This window comes from Coregonus lavaretus, assembly GCF_964263955.1.
Source record: "Coregonus lavaretus genome assembly, chromosome: 22".
Lineage (NCBI taxonomy): Eukaryota > Metazoa > Chordata > Actinopteri > Salmoniformes > Salmonidae > Coregonus > Coregonus lavaretus.
The window spans coordinates 38,866,728-38,880,342 of record NC_140009.1 but is presented as its reverse complement, the minus strand read 5'-3'; the positions used below and the strand labels follow the sequence as shown (position 1 = coordinate 38,880,342).

The 13,615-nt window shown below is 44.4% G+C and overlaps 1 protein-coding gene across 1 annotated transcript in view; it reads right to left on the bottom strand.

The window, feature by feature from the left end:
* The window catches only part of LOC311149950 (uncharacterized protein), a gene marked incomplete at both ends in the record, with an annotated part of 93,841 nt that extends 84,030 nt beyond the window's left edge, over positions 1-9,811 (bottom strand). The window contains one exon of the mRNA XM_084187174.1: positions 9,643-9,811. Within this exon, the coding sequence (XP_084043300.1) occupies positions 9,643-9,811 (169 nt within the window). The remainder of the gene's footprint in view (positions 1-9,642) is intronic.
* Positions 9,812-13,615: the final 3,804 nt, after the last annotated feature.

The following is a 13,615-nucleotide window of genomic DNA, read 5'->3' as shown; positions in this document are numbered from 1 at the left end:
AGGGGAGGGAATGGCCGGCAGGGATGTAGCTCAGTTGATAGAGCATGGCGTTTGCAACGCCAGGGTTGTGGGTTCGATTCCCACGGGGGGCCAGTATGAAAAACATAACGTATGCACTCACCAACTGTAAGTCACTCTGGATAAGAGCGTCTGCTAAATGACTAAAATGTAAATGTAAATGTAAATGTAAGGTGCCATTGGAACACAGGACTGATGGATGCTGATAATGGGCCTCTGTACGCCTATGTAGATATTCCATTAAAAATCTGCCGTTTCCAGCTACAATAGCCATTAACAATGTATACACTGTATTTCAGATCAATTTGATGTTATTTTAATGGACAAAAAAATTGCTTTTCTTTCGAAAACAAGGACATTTCTAAGTGTCCCCAAACTTTTGAACGGTAGTGTATGTGTTAATAAATGGAATGGTTTGTCGAGATCGGTGTGGAAGAACTTGACTGGCCTGCACAGAGCCCTCCAGCAAACTACCAGCCCTCCAGGACACCTACAGCACCCAATGTCACAGGAAGGCCAAAAAGATCATCAAGGACAACAACCACCCGAGCCACTTCCTGTTCACCCCGCTATCATCCAGAAGGCGAGGTCAGTACAGGTGCATCAAAGCTGGGAATGAGAGACTGAAAAACAGCTTATTTCTCAAGGCCATCAGACTGTTAAATAGCCTTCACTAGCACATTAGCGGCTGCTGCCTATATACACTGCTCAAAAAAATAAAGGGAACACTTAAACAACACATCCTAGATCTGAATGAATGAAATAATCTTTACATAGTTGAATGTGCTGACAACAAAATCACACAAAAATTATCAATGGAAATCAAATGTATCAACCCATGGAGGTCAGGATTTGGAGTCACCCTCAAAATTAAAGTGGAAAACCACACTACAGGCTGATCCAACTTTGATGTAATGTCCTTAAAACAAGTCAAAATGAGGCTCAGTAGTGTGTGTGGCCTCCACGTGCCTGTATGACCTCCCTACTACGCCTGGGCATGCTCCTGATGAGGTGGCGGATGGTCTCCTGAGGGATCTCCTCCCAGACCTGGACTAAAGCATCCACCAACTCCTGGACAGTCTGTGGTGCAATGGATGGAGCGAGACATGATGTCCCAGATGTGCTCAATTGGATTCAGGTCTGGGGAACGGGCGGGCCAGTCCATAGCATAAATGCCTTCCTCTTGCAGGAACTGCTGACACACTCCAGCCACATGAGGTCTAGCATTGTCTTGCATTAGGAGGAACCCAGGGCCAACCGCACCAGCATATGGTCTCACAATGGGTCTGAGGATCTCATCTCGGTACCTAATGGCAGTCAGGCTACCTCTGGCGAGCACATGGAGGGCTGTGCGGCCCCCAAAGAAATGCCACCCCACACCATGACTGACCCACCGCCAAACCGGTCATGCTGGAGGATGTTGCAGGCAGCAGATCGTTCTCCACGGCGTCTCCAGACTCTGTCACGTCTGTCACATGTGCTCAGTGTGAACCTGCTTTCATCTGTGAAGAGCACAGGGCGCCAGTGGCGAATTTGCCAATCTTGGTGTTCTCTGGCAAATGCCAAACGTCCTGCACGGTGTTGGGCTGTAAGCACAACCCCCACCTGTGGACGTCAGGCCCTCATACCACCCTCATGGAGTCTGTTTCTGACCGTTTGAGCAGACACATGCACATTTGTGGCCTGCTGGAGGTCATTTTGCAGGGCTCTGGCAGTGCTCCTCCTGCTCATCCTTGCACAAAGGCGGCGGTAGCGGTCCTGCTGCTGGGTTGTTGCCCTCCTACGGCCTCCTCCACGTCTCCTGATGTACTGGCCTGTCTCCTGGTAGCGCCTCCATGCTCTGGACACTACGCTGACAGACACAGCAAACCTTCTTGCCACAGCTCGCGTTGATGTGCCATCCTGGATGAGCTGCAGTACCTGAGCCACTTGTGTGGGTTGTAGACTCCGTCTCATGCTACCACTAGAGTGAAAGCACCGCCAGCATTCAAAAGTGACCAAGACATCAGCCAGGAAGCATATGAACTGAGAAGTGGTCTCTGGTCACCACCTGCAGAACCACTTCTTTATTGGGGGTGTCTTGCTAATTGCCTATAATTTCCACCTGTTGTCTATTCCATTTGCACAACAGCATGTGAAATGTATTGTCAATCAGTGTTGCTTCCTAAGTGGACAGTTTGATTTCACAGAAGTGTGATTGACTTGGAGTTGCATTGTGTTGTTTAAGTGTTCCCTTTATTAGAAATCACTGGCAACTTTAAGAAATGGAACACTAGTCACTTTAATAATGTTTACATATCTTGCATTACTCATCTCATACGTATATACTGTATTCTATACTATTCTACTGTATCTTAGTCTATGCTGCTCTGACATTGCTTGTCCATATATTTATTTATATATTCTTAATTTAATTGCTTTACTTAGATTTGTGTGCATTGGGTATATGTTGTGAAATTGTTAGATATTACTTGTTAGATATTACTGCACTTTCGGAGTTAGAAACACAAGCATTTCACTACTCCCGCAATTACATCTGCTAAACACGTGTATGTGACCAATCAAATTTGATTTGATTTGACCTCAACCCCATCGAACACCTTTGGGATGAATTGGAACGCCAACAGTGAGCCAGACCTAATCGCCCAACATCAGCGACCGACCTAATGCTCTTGTGGCTGAATGGAAGCAAGTCCCCGCAGCAATGTTCCAACATCTAGTGGAAAGCCTTCCCAGAAGAGTGGAGGCTGTTATAGCAGCAAAGGGGGGACCAACTCCATATTAATGCCCATGATTTTGGAATGAGATGTTTGACGAGCACGTGTCCTCATAGTTTTGGCCATGTAGTGTATCTATAATAATAATAATATTTTGTCATAGCCTATGAATTATCCAGAGTTTTACCTGACCAGGTCATAAGATCAGGAAAAACTCCAGGCCCCAGAAAATACATATGAATTTTGCCATACCACTTTGGAACCTGTGGTGCCACCTTTGCTTGACACACTGGAAAGAATTAACCAAAAAACAGAGTAAACTGGAATGCTATTTGGCCCTAAACAGAAAGTACACAGTGGCAGAATCCCTGACAACCATGACTGACCCAAAACTAATAAAAGCTTTGACTATATACAGACTCAGTAAGCATAGCCTTGCTATTGAAAGAAGCCGCCGTAGGCAGACCTGGCTCTAGAGAGAAGACAGGCTATATGCACACTGCCCACAAAATTAGATGGAAACTGATTGAAAGAAGCCGCCGTAGGCAGACCTGGCTCTAGAGAGAAGACAGGCTATATGCACACTGCCCACAAAATTAGATGGAAACTGAGCTGCACTTCCTAACCTCCTGCCAAATGTATGACCATATTGGAGACACATATTTCCCTCAGATTACACAGACCCAGAAAGATTATTAAAAAAAAAATCTAATTTAGATAAACTCCCATATCTATTAGGTGAAATAGCACAGTGTGCCATCACAGCAGCAAAATGTGTGACCTGTTGCCACAAGAAAAGGGCAACCAGTGAAGCACAAAGACCATTGTAAATACAACCCATATTTATCTGTTTATTTATTTTCCCTTTTGTACTTCAACTATTTCCACATTGTTACAACACTGTACATATCCATAATATAACATTTAAAATGTCTCTATTCTTTTGAAACTTTTGTGAGTGTAATGTTTACTGTTAATTTCTGATTGTTTATTTCACTTTTGTTTATAATCTCTTTCACTTGCTTTGGCAATGGAAACATATGTTTCCCATGCCAATAAAGCCTTTTGAATTGAATTGATAAAGAACAACTGCAGCAAGAGAGCAATACGGCAAGGGAATCAAATCACCCACGTGTGCTAGCGTAGCTGTTTACCATATAAATATCTCTGAATGTTTTTCTCAACATGAGAGGATTATTCATATGGATTGGAGCCACTGGCCCCTGTTGCTCTGACCAACTGCTCATTGACCTTTCATTAACAGCCATGAAATTCACACAGACTAGCACAACAAAACACAGTTGTAATGTCCTAAACAGCTGCCCTAGGGTCGCTCTCACACTTCCAGCCAGCATCAACATGATTGGAACTGGAACCATGAACACACTTGGCTGAGATTATAAAGTATGTAGCTTGGTGGTTACAAGACTGCGGTCTTCTGTGGTCCAATCACTCATTGTTTAAAAGATTAGGAGTATGGAGTGCAGCAGAACCTTGGTTTTGGGAAGTAACATCAGCATATGTGTGTGTGTATGTGTGCGTGTGCGCATGTGTTTGTGTGTGTGTGTACGTTTGCACATAAATGTGTGTGCATGGGTGCGTGTGTTCTTATGCCAGGATCTCCCTGTGCTTGTCATACTCTTACTGGACAATGATAAAACGCATCAAAAAGCAACAGAAGTCCAACTGTCATAAATCAGGAGGATCCCAGGAATTCATCAAGTCAAAGAAACAACAAAGAAACTGCTGCATCTGCAGATTGACTATGCCAGGTAGTCTATAATCTCTAATCTAAAACATACATCTCACACTCTCATATCACCCTCCCCTGACGCTGTCGCGGGATACAACATCTAGAGTTAGGGTGCCGACACTGGGATTTTATGTCTGAAACTTTGGATGGAGTCAATGCTTTTTCATGTACGTCATACGATTTCCTCCGTGTTCATGCAGCCACGTCTGATTGTGGCCGTAGCATAAACACACCATACTGGATGCTTAAAGTATCCAAGGACATGATGGTTTTTCATTGCCATCCCACCTTCCCAAAATGAATCTGTTGATTTTTCCAATTTAGGAGGACGAAGCTTTGACAGCTGTAAAACATTGTTATAAAGGCAATATGTAATCCAATTCAAAACTTGCCATGAGGCTACAGGTATGTGATGCCACAGTCTGACCCTGTCACGATCGTCTAACAGAGATGAGGACCAAGGCGCAGCGTTGCAGGCAAACATACTCTTTATTAGAGACACGATCAAAAACAACAAAACGATAACGTGACAGTTCACGGTCTAACACAACAGACTAGAAACAAGATCCCACAAACTCTGTGGGGAAACAGGCTGCTAAAGTATGGTTCTCAATCAGAGACAACAAGCAACAGCTGAATCACGTTGCCTCTGATTGAGAACCACACTGGCCAACATAGAACAACAATACTAGAATGTGAAACCTAGAACAAAACACATAGACTTTACACACCCTGGCTCAACATATTAGAGTCCCCAGAGCCAGGGCGTGACAGTACCCCCCCCTAAAGGCGCGGACTCCGACCGCGCCCACCAAATACCACAGGGGAGGGACCGGGTGGGCACTCCGCTTAGGCGGCGGATCCGGCTCCGGGCCTGATCCCCGCTCCCTCTCCAACCCCCCAAAGTACCCCTGGTCCGGTCTGGCCCCGCTGGCCGGAGCTGGACTGCACACTGGTGGAGCGGATTGCTCTAGCTCCGGCGTGAAGCATCTGACCGGTGCCGGACCAGCCACCGGTGGAACAGGCACGGGCCGTGCCGGACTGACGACGCACACCACTGGCTTGGTGTGGGGAGCAGGAGCGGGCCGAGCCGGGCTGACGAAACGCACCACTGACTTGGTGCGGGGAGCAGGAGCGGGCCGGACCGGGCTGACGAAGCGCACCACTGACTTGGTGCGGGGAGCAGGAACGGGCCGTGCCGGGCTGACGAAGCGCACCACTGACTTGGTGCGGGGAGCAGGAACGGGCCGAGCCAGGCTGACGAAGCGCACCACTGACTTGGTGCGGGGAGCAGGAACGGGCCGAGCTGGGCTGACGAAACGCACCACTGACTTGGTGCGGGGAGCAGGAACGGGCCGGACAGGGCTGACGAAACGCACCACTGACTTGGTGCGGGGAGCAGGAATGGGCCGGACTGGGCTGGCGACGCGCACCACAGGCTTGGTGCGGGGAGCAGGAACAGGCCGGGCCGAGCTGGCGACGCGCACCGTAGACTTGGTGCGAGTGGCAGGAACAGGCCGGACCGTACTGGGAACACACACCACTGGCCCTACGTGGGGATCAGGAACAGGCCGGACCGGACTGGCAACACACCCCAGTACCTCTCGCCGTGCCTCTACACCTTCCATCCCCTCTTCGACCAGTGGCCCCCGTAACCTGGCGGCCTCCTCTGCCAACCCGCTGGGCCGCTCTATCGCGGCCTCCTGCTGCCCCGACGTCGTGAGCCCCCCCCTAAAAATTTTCTGGGAGTCTCTCTTCCCCGTGGGCCAGGCCTCTATAGTTCTCGCCCAACTCTCGCTCTTCTGCCTCCAATTCCCGCCATTCAGCTCCTCATTCGGCTTGACCCAGTCGAAGCTCTTCCTCCACTGTTCCCAAGTCCACCCTCTCTGCTCCTCACTAGGCTGCTTGGTCCAGATCTGGTGGGATCTTCTGTCACGATCGTCTAACAGAGATGAGGACCAAGGCGCAGCGTTGCAGGCAAACATACTCTTTATTAGAGACACGATCAAAAACAACAAAACGATAACGTGACAGTTCACGGTCTAACACAACAGACTAGAAACAAGATCCCACAAACTCTGTGGGGAAACAGGCTGCTAAAGTATGGTTCTCAATCAGAGACAACAAGCAACAGCTGAATCACGTTGCCTCTGATTGAGAACCACACTGGCCAACATAGAACAACAATACTAGAATGTGAAACCTAGAACAAAACACATAGACTTTACACACCCTGGCTCAACATATTAGAGTCCCCAGAGCCAGGGCGTGACAGACCCGCTTCCATAGCAACCAAAAAGAGACTGTATGGCACCGCCATAATACCAAACCACTAAATAGGTATAGGGAAGGGGAACAAGGGAAAAAAGGGTGTCCCCAGATGAGGCTCCATACTGCTTTCAAATACCCATGATAACCATAATAGAAAACTCAAAACATTACTCCATCAACCATACTCCATAATTAATAATGCAATATTCTTAATTATATTCAATAAATCAATATTTCATGATTCTAATTAACATTTATCATGAGACTGAAAGTAAGGGTATTTCGCTCCAACAATTATGTTCCTTGTTTGATCATTATAAAATATTGAGTTGAAGAGTGAAGGCTTCAGGGGCCAGTAAATGGAAATATGTGACTTGTTTCAAGAAACTAGGCGTATGTCACTACTTCACAGGAGAGGCATTTGAACTAAACATCTTTTTAAAAATCTAAATGCGTTATTTGGCAGAAATGCCTTCTGGAACATGTGAACTTTAATGTGCCATAATAACAAACTTGTATGCCATCTGTAAATACGAATAAAATTGTTAAATTACGAGCCTAGATGGTTTAGCCACAGAAAAAGACAGGAACCTTCCCGCTAGCAATGATTGGCTGAGATAATGGATGGGCTGGACATGCCGAGAGATGAGTTCAGATTGGTCTGCCATGTAGCACGCTTCTGTCTATAACATGAGCTGCTCAGTATGTGTAGGTAATCCTTTCTAACGCAGCTTTTTTGAAAGATATCACAAAGAGCTGCAAAAGTGTTGCTAATGCTCTCCACTTTCTGGAGGACCGAGTTTTGAAATCAGTGGAATGCCCGGTGGAAGCAGAGTATGATAGCTAAGGAGATGGAGAAAATTGAGGTGTTTGATTGCAAATATGTGGAGGGAGTCGAAAAGAGAACACACAGAAGGCTGTTGTATAAAACACCTGTCTCCGGATTACATCTTCAAACTAAGGGCAACCATGGCATCCGTGACATAGAGGGAGAAGCGTTCATCCATGTATAGGGGTAAGAGAGTCTAGATAGCTACATTTTCAGATATTATACGTTTCTAATTTTGTCAGAAAGTTGTTTTCATTGCAAATTAAAGCATACTGTTAGCTAGCTAGCTAATGTTAGCTGGCTGGCTGGCTCGCTAGCTAAAGTTACATGTATGATCTGTGTATTATTATTATTTGTATCTCAGAACCATTTGCATTGCTAGTTATAGCCTAATGTTAGCTAGCTAGCTAACATTAAACCTAGTTGGTTAGTTTTAGCTACCTGTAGATTCATGCAGGGGAGTAAAGTTATGAGTTGGGATTATGGTTCATTGTTTAGCTAGCTAGCTACATGTCTAAACAAAAGACTCCACTATGCAAGTAACCATTTCACTGTACCATTTACACCTTCTGTATCCTGATAAATAAACGTTGATTTTATTTGACGTAATGTGAAGAACAAAATGACCTGCACCAAAGTCAAATTAGGATATAATGTTAGGCCAACGAGACTGTGTCCAAGTATTTTCTGTAATTAGCTCACCATTAACTTGTAAATAATGATGTTGTTGTGAGTTTATTTTCCTGTAATAATAAATACAAATTAGCTGAATTTAAGACGTTATCAGCTATATGATATAGTCATTATTTGAACTGGCTAGCCAGCTAACTTAACGTTAGATAGCTAGCTAACTAACAAGCTAGAAACGAACCAAAACATTGTTTAGAAAGTTGCTTTTAGTTGCCTGGTTTGCTAGATTGACATATACTGAATCCATTTTTAAGTGGATGGGTTTATTGGTGTTAAAATACACCAGCTACACTGTTTTGGACCACCAGGCTGCTGATGTCATGCAGCCTGTCGTTTTTGTGTTTATATTTTTTGAGTTTGATGTCGGACGCCAATAGAATGTTAATGATGTCACTACGACAACTGTATACAGACATGTCGATAGACAGTATAAACCAGCCTTTAGTCTTGAAATCTTTGGTTGTTTAGTACACTACTGTACTCACTCTGTTTAGCACATGGCCTTACATGTGAATGCTAAGGCTTAAGAGGGTGTGAACGATGCTGAATGGGTGTAGACAAAGAAGAGCTCTCCAGTAGGTGTACCAAAACATTCAAGGGCCATTTTATCAAAAGTGGGGTTACAAGTTTATCAACTTTCAAAGCAGAATTACTTTCCCATTGTTCCTCAACTGTAGTGTATGATATACAATTTTCTAGCTCTGAGTCTCTACTTTTATCCAATGTAAAAAACACAATTTCAAGTTTTGCTACATAAGATCGAATCGAGCCGGTCGGTCACATATTTGTTATTTTGTAATTCCCTCTGTAATCAAGAAGGACTACCTCAATATGGACTTGCATGGTCTCTCTCGCTCTCTCTCTCTGTCTGTCTCTCTCACTCTCATTTCTGCACAGGGCACATAGAGGTCATCGTCCAGGATATTCCCCTTAACTGCAGCAGCAGTAGTGTCTCCTGATCCCTACCTGCTTTTAAAGTACTTTATACGTGTCCCATTACTCCACTCACACCATTACAATTTTAAACATTAAAATAAATGCAGGTTACGCCATTAATGTAGGTTCACAGCCCTATATGGGACAAAAAAGTTGCATTGCATTGTTTTTGTAACAAACAAACAAACACACACACACACACACACTGACAATGTGTCTACATGTCAGATGTGAGTACACACAGAAGCCTTGATTCTGAATGATAATCTCTTAGATAGAATTTATAAAAAACTAGAGGTTACCTTGCATTCCAGGAGGTTCAAGTGACACAGGCTAACATCATACAGTACACATGATGACACATTTGACATGATCTTGCTCACAACGGAACTGATATCCTGAACTATGTACTATGGTAGAGCACTCACCTGCACCCTGCATGTGTCCCGTGTTGTAGCCATTGTATCCATAGAAGCAGGTGTAGCAGTTCCTGCGTTGGTAGCGGTATCTAACAAGCCCGTTATTAGCTCCCCAACTTGGGCTTAGCTGGCTCCAAAAGCCCACTAGAACCACCATGAACCATCCTAGGGATGCCATGGTCTTAACAGCACTGAAAGTGTGAGAAGTATCTACAGAGAACTAAGCTTGGAAGTTAGAAGATGTGTAGATAGAATAGTAGAGCTTGTACCAAGCTGTCGATAATATCACAAAGGAGGTATGATCACCGCACCAGTTGACTCTCTGGGTTTAAGTATAGTGAGTCATTTTCTTTGGTATTTTAGGCAGCTCTCTCTCTCTCTCTCTCTCTCTCTCTCTCTCTCTCTCTCTCTCTCTCTCTCTCTCTCTCTCTCTCTCTCTCTCTCTGACATGCTGTATGTTCCTCCCTCATCCCTCTCCTCCTCCTCTCTTTCTCATTCTCATTCTCCCTTCCTCTCGCTCCATTCACTGAACACAGGTCCACACTCCTCCTCCATGTCCCTCCCTCCTCCTTCCATCCTCAGATACAATAACAGAAGCACAGTTCTACAGAAGTGGAGAAACACGAACAACTACACCACACAAGAACGTTCACTGAGATATAACCATTTTCCCAGAGTGACGAAGGACGCAGTCTAAAAGAGTTCCCATGATATTGAATTACACCACAATAAAAGCATTTCAACACATTCAACTACATTAAACTGTTAAAAACTAATATCTATTCACATGATGGACTATATCAACTTTATCCAAAGTATTACGCAGAGCTCCACCATAAAAGTAAACCCCTATCAAAGTCTATGAGATAGACAGGCAGATTAGGGGGCTTTGCAGTGTGATATGATATCACTGCACTAGCCTACGCTATCTGGGCACCCTGTCTGTATATATGTGTGTGTGTGTGTGTGTGTGTGTGTGTGTGCTCTGGTCTAGCTCAGTGATGTCAGCCTGTATTACAGTGGACAGAGCAACACATGCAGGGATACACACAAAACCGTCGCCACACAGCCAGGGCTGACTCGCAACTTAGCGGCGCACTAACATTCTCCCAAGAATGAGAGAGAGAGCAGAACAGAGAGAGTATCTGGAGGGAGCAATATGTGAAAAGACAGAGCTAAGGGAACTGACCAGCTTCTGTGACCAGGACTGTTAGGAATACAAGGAGAGAAAGGTGACCTGTTGGATATTGCCCAGCGTCCGTCCACCCGTCCACCCGTCCACCCTGATGGACTGTGCATTTCAAAAGGTACTGAGACAAGGGTTCCAGACTAGAAGAGGCAGAATTTCTTACTGGCAATCGACCCATAATTTCGTCCCATTGTATCAAAGCCTTTAGAGTAACACCTACATTGCACTCTGTGAGAATGCACTCAGTCTGTTCACAAAATGGCAACCATCGGTCGCTTAGTTTTAGTCTTCCATGTTGTAAAAGTGGCTACCAACACTATGCTACCTCAACACGGACACTTATTTTATCCTTTGCTATAACCCCGACATAAATCAACACGTTAATGTCATTTTGGACATGAAAGGCATTGTGGGATTTGCAAGGGCTGTTTTTTATGTATTCAATCATCTACTGCTGTGGTTGGATGGGAGCAGTGAGGGAATGGCCAATTTCAGTTGAGGGAGATTATAGCACGGTAATAGTATGCTCAAGTGATGTGCCAGGCAAGCCATATGTGAGCTCATCTATAGAATGACTGAGCCTGAAGTGAAACAATTTTAAAGTCGAAGCTCATTTACTGCATTTCTATACAATTAAAAAACTTTAAAATGCTATTTGGAGAACAGCAAAAACAAGCAAAAATGACACCAGCCATTGGCTGCTGTAAGTTCATTCACTTCAGTCGATCTACAAACACATAGACTATTAGCTATAACATTGTAATGTTATACCCCTGAAAGGGGGGAAATATGATAAATAATTCACACTGACATGTAGCATCAGCGACTGTGTATTGTTGTGTATTGTTAGATATTACTGCACTGTTGGAGCTAGGAACACAAGCATTTCGCTACACCCGCAATAACATCTGCTATATACAGTGGGGAAAAAAAGTATTTAGTCAGCCACCAATTATGCAAGTTCTCCCACTTAAAAATATGAGAGAGGCCTGTAATTTTCATCATAGGTACACGTCAACTATGACAGACAAATTGAGGAAAAAAAATCCAGAAAATCACATTGTAGGATTTTTTATTAATTTATTTGCAAATGATGGTGGAAAATAAGTATTTGGTCACCTACAAACAAGCAAGATTTCTGGCTCTCACAGACCTGTAACTTCTTCTTTAAGAGGCTCCTCTGTCCTCCACTCGTTACCTGTATTAATGGCACCTGTTTGAACTTGTTATCAGTATAAAAGACACCTGTCCACAACCTCAAACAGTCACACTCCAAACTCCACTATGGCCAAGACCAAAGAGCTGTCAAAGGACACCAGAAACAAAATTGTAGACATGCAGCAGGCTGGGAAGACTGAATCTGCAATAGGTAAGCAGCTTGGTTTGAAGAAATCAACTGTGGGAGCAATTATTAGGAAATGGAAGACATACAAGACCACTGAAAATCTCCCTCGATCTGGGGCTCCACGCAAGATCTCACCCTGTGGGGTCAAAATGATCACAAGAACGGTGAGTAAAAATCCCAGAACCACATTCACCTAGTGAATGACCTGCAGAGAGCTGGGACCAAAGTAACAAAGCCTACCATCAGTAACACACTACGCCGCCAGGGACTCAAATCCTGCAGTGCAAGACGTGTCCCCATGCTTAAGCCAGTACATGTCCAGGCCCGTCTGATATTTGCTAGAGTGCATTTGGATGATCCAGAAGAGGACTGGGAGAATGTCATATGGTCAGATGAAACCAAAATATAACTTTTTGGTAAAAACTCAACTCGTTGTGTTTGGAGGACAAAGAATGCTGAGTTGCATCCAAAGAACACCATACCTACTGTGAAGCATGGGGGTGGAAACATCATGCTTTGGGGCTGTTTTTCTGCAAAGGGACCAGGACGACTGATCCGTGTAAAGGAAAGAATGAATGGGGCCACGTATCGTGAGATTTTGAGTGAAAACCTCCTTCCATCAGCAAGGGCATTGAAGATGAAACGTGGCTGGGTCTTTCAGCATGACAATGATCCCAAACACACCGCCCGGGCAACGAAGGAGTGGCTTCGTAAGAAGCATTTCAAGGTCCTGGAGTGGCCTAGCCAGTCTCCAGATCTCAACCCCATAGAAAATCTTTGGAGGGAGTTGAAAGTCTGTGTTGCCCAGCGACAGCCCCAAAACATCACTGCTCTAGAGGAGATCTGCATGGAGGAATGGGCCAAAATACCAGCAACAGTGTGTGAAAACCTTGTGAAGACTTACAGAAAACGTTTGACCTGTGTCATTGCCAACAAAGGGTATATAACAAAGTATTGAGAAACTTTTGTTATTGACCAAATACTTATTTTCCACCATAATTTGCAAATAAATTCATTAAAAATCCTACAATGTGATTTTCTGGATTTTTTTTCCTCATTTTGTCTGTCATAGTTGACGTGTACCTATGATGAAAATTACAGGCCTCTCTCATCTTTTTAAGTGGGAGAACTTGCACAATTGGTGGCTGACTAAATACTTTTTTTCCCCACTGTATGTGTACGCGACCAATAAAATTAGATTTTTGTTCAGTCAGTTCTAATGATGAATTGCATTAAAATCATAATCTCTTTACATAGATATCGTTTCTCAAATTCCATACCATTCACATTTGTATTCCTAGAAATTAATAATGAAGCTCTCTCTCGCTCTGTCTCATCTGCTTCCTCCTGCATGCTTCCTCTTGCCTTCTTCCTGCATTGTTTGTTTGGGGTATGTCTGTAGACACAGCAGGAGTCGCGGGACGGTTTAAAAATGTCCTTTTGTCCGG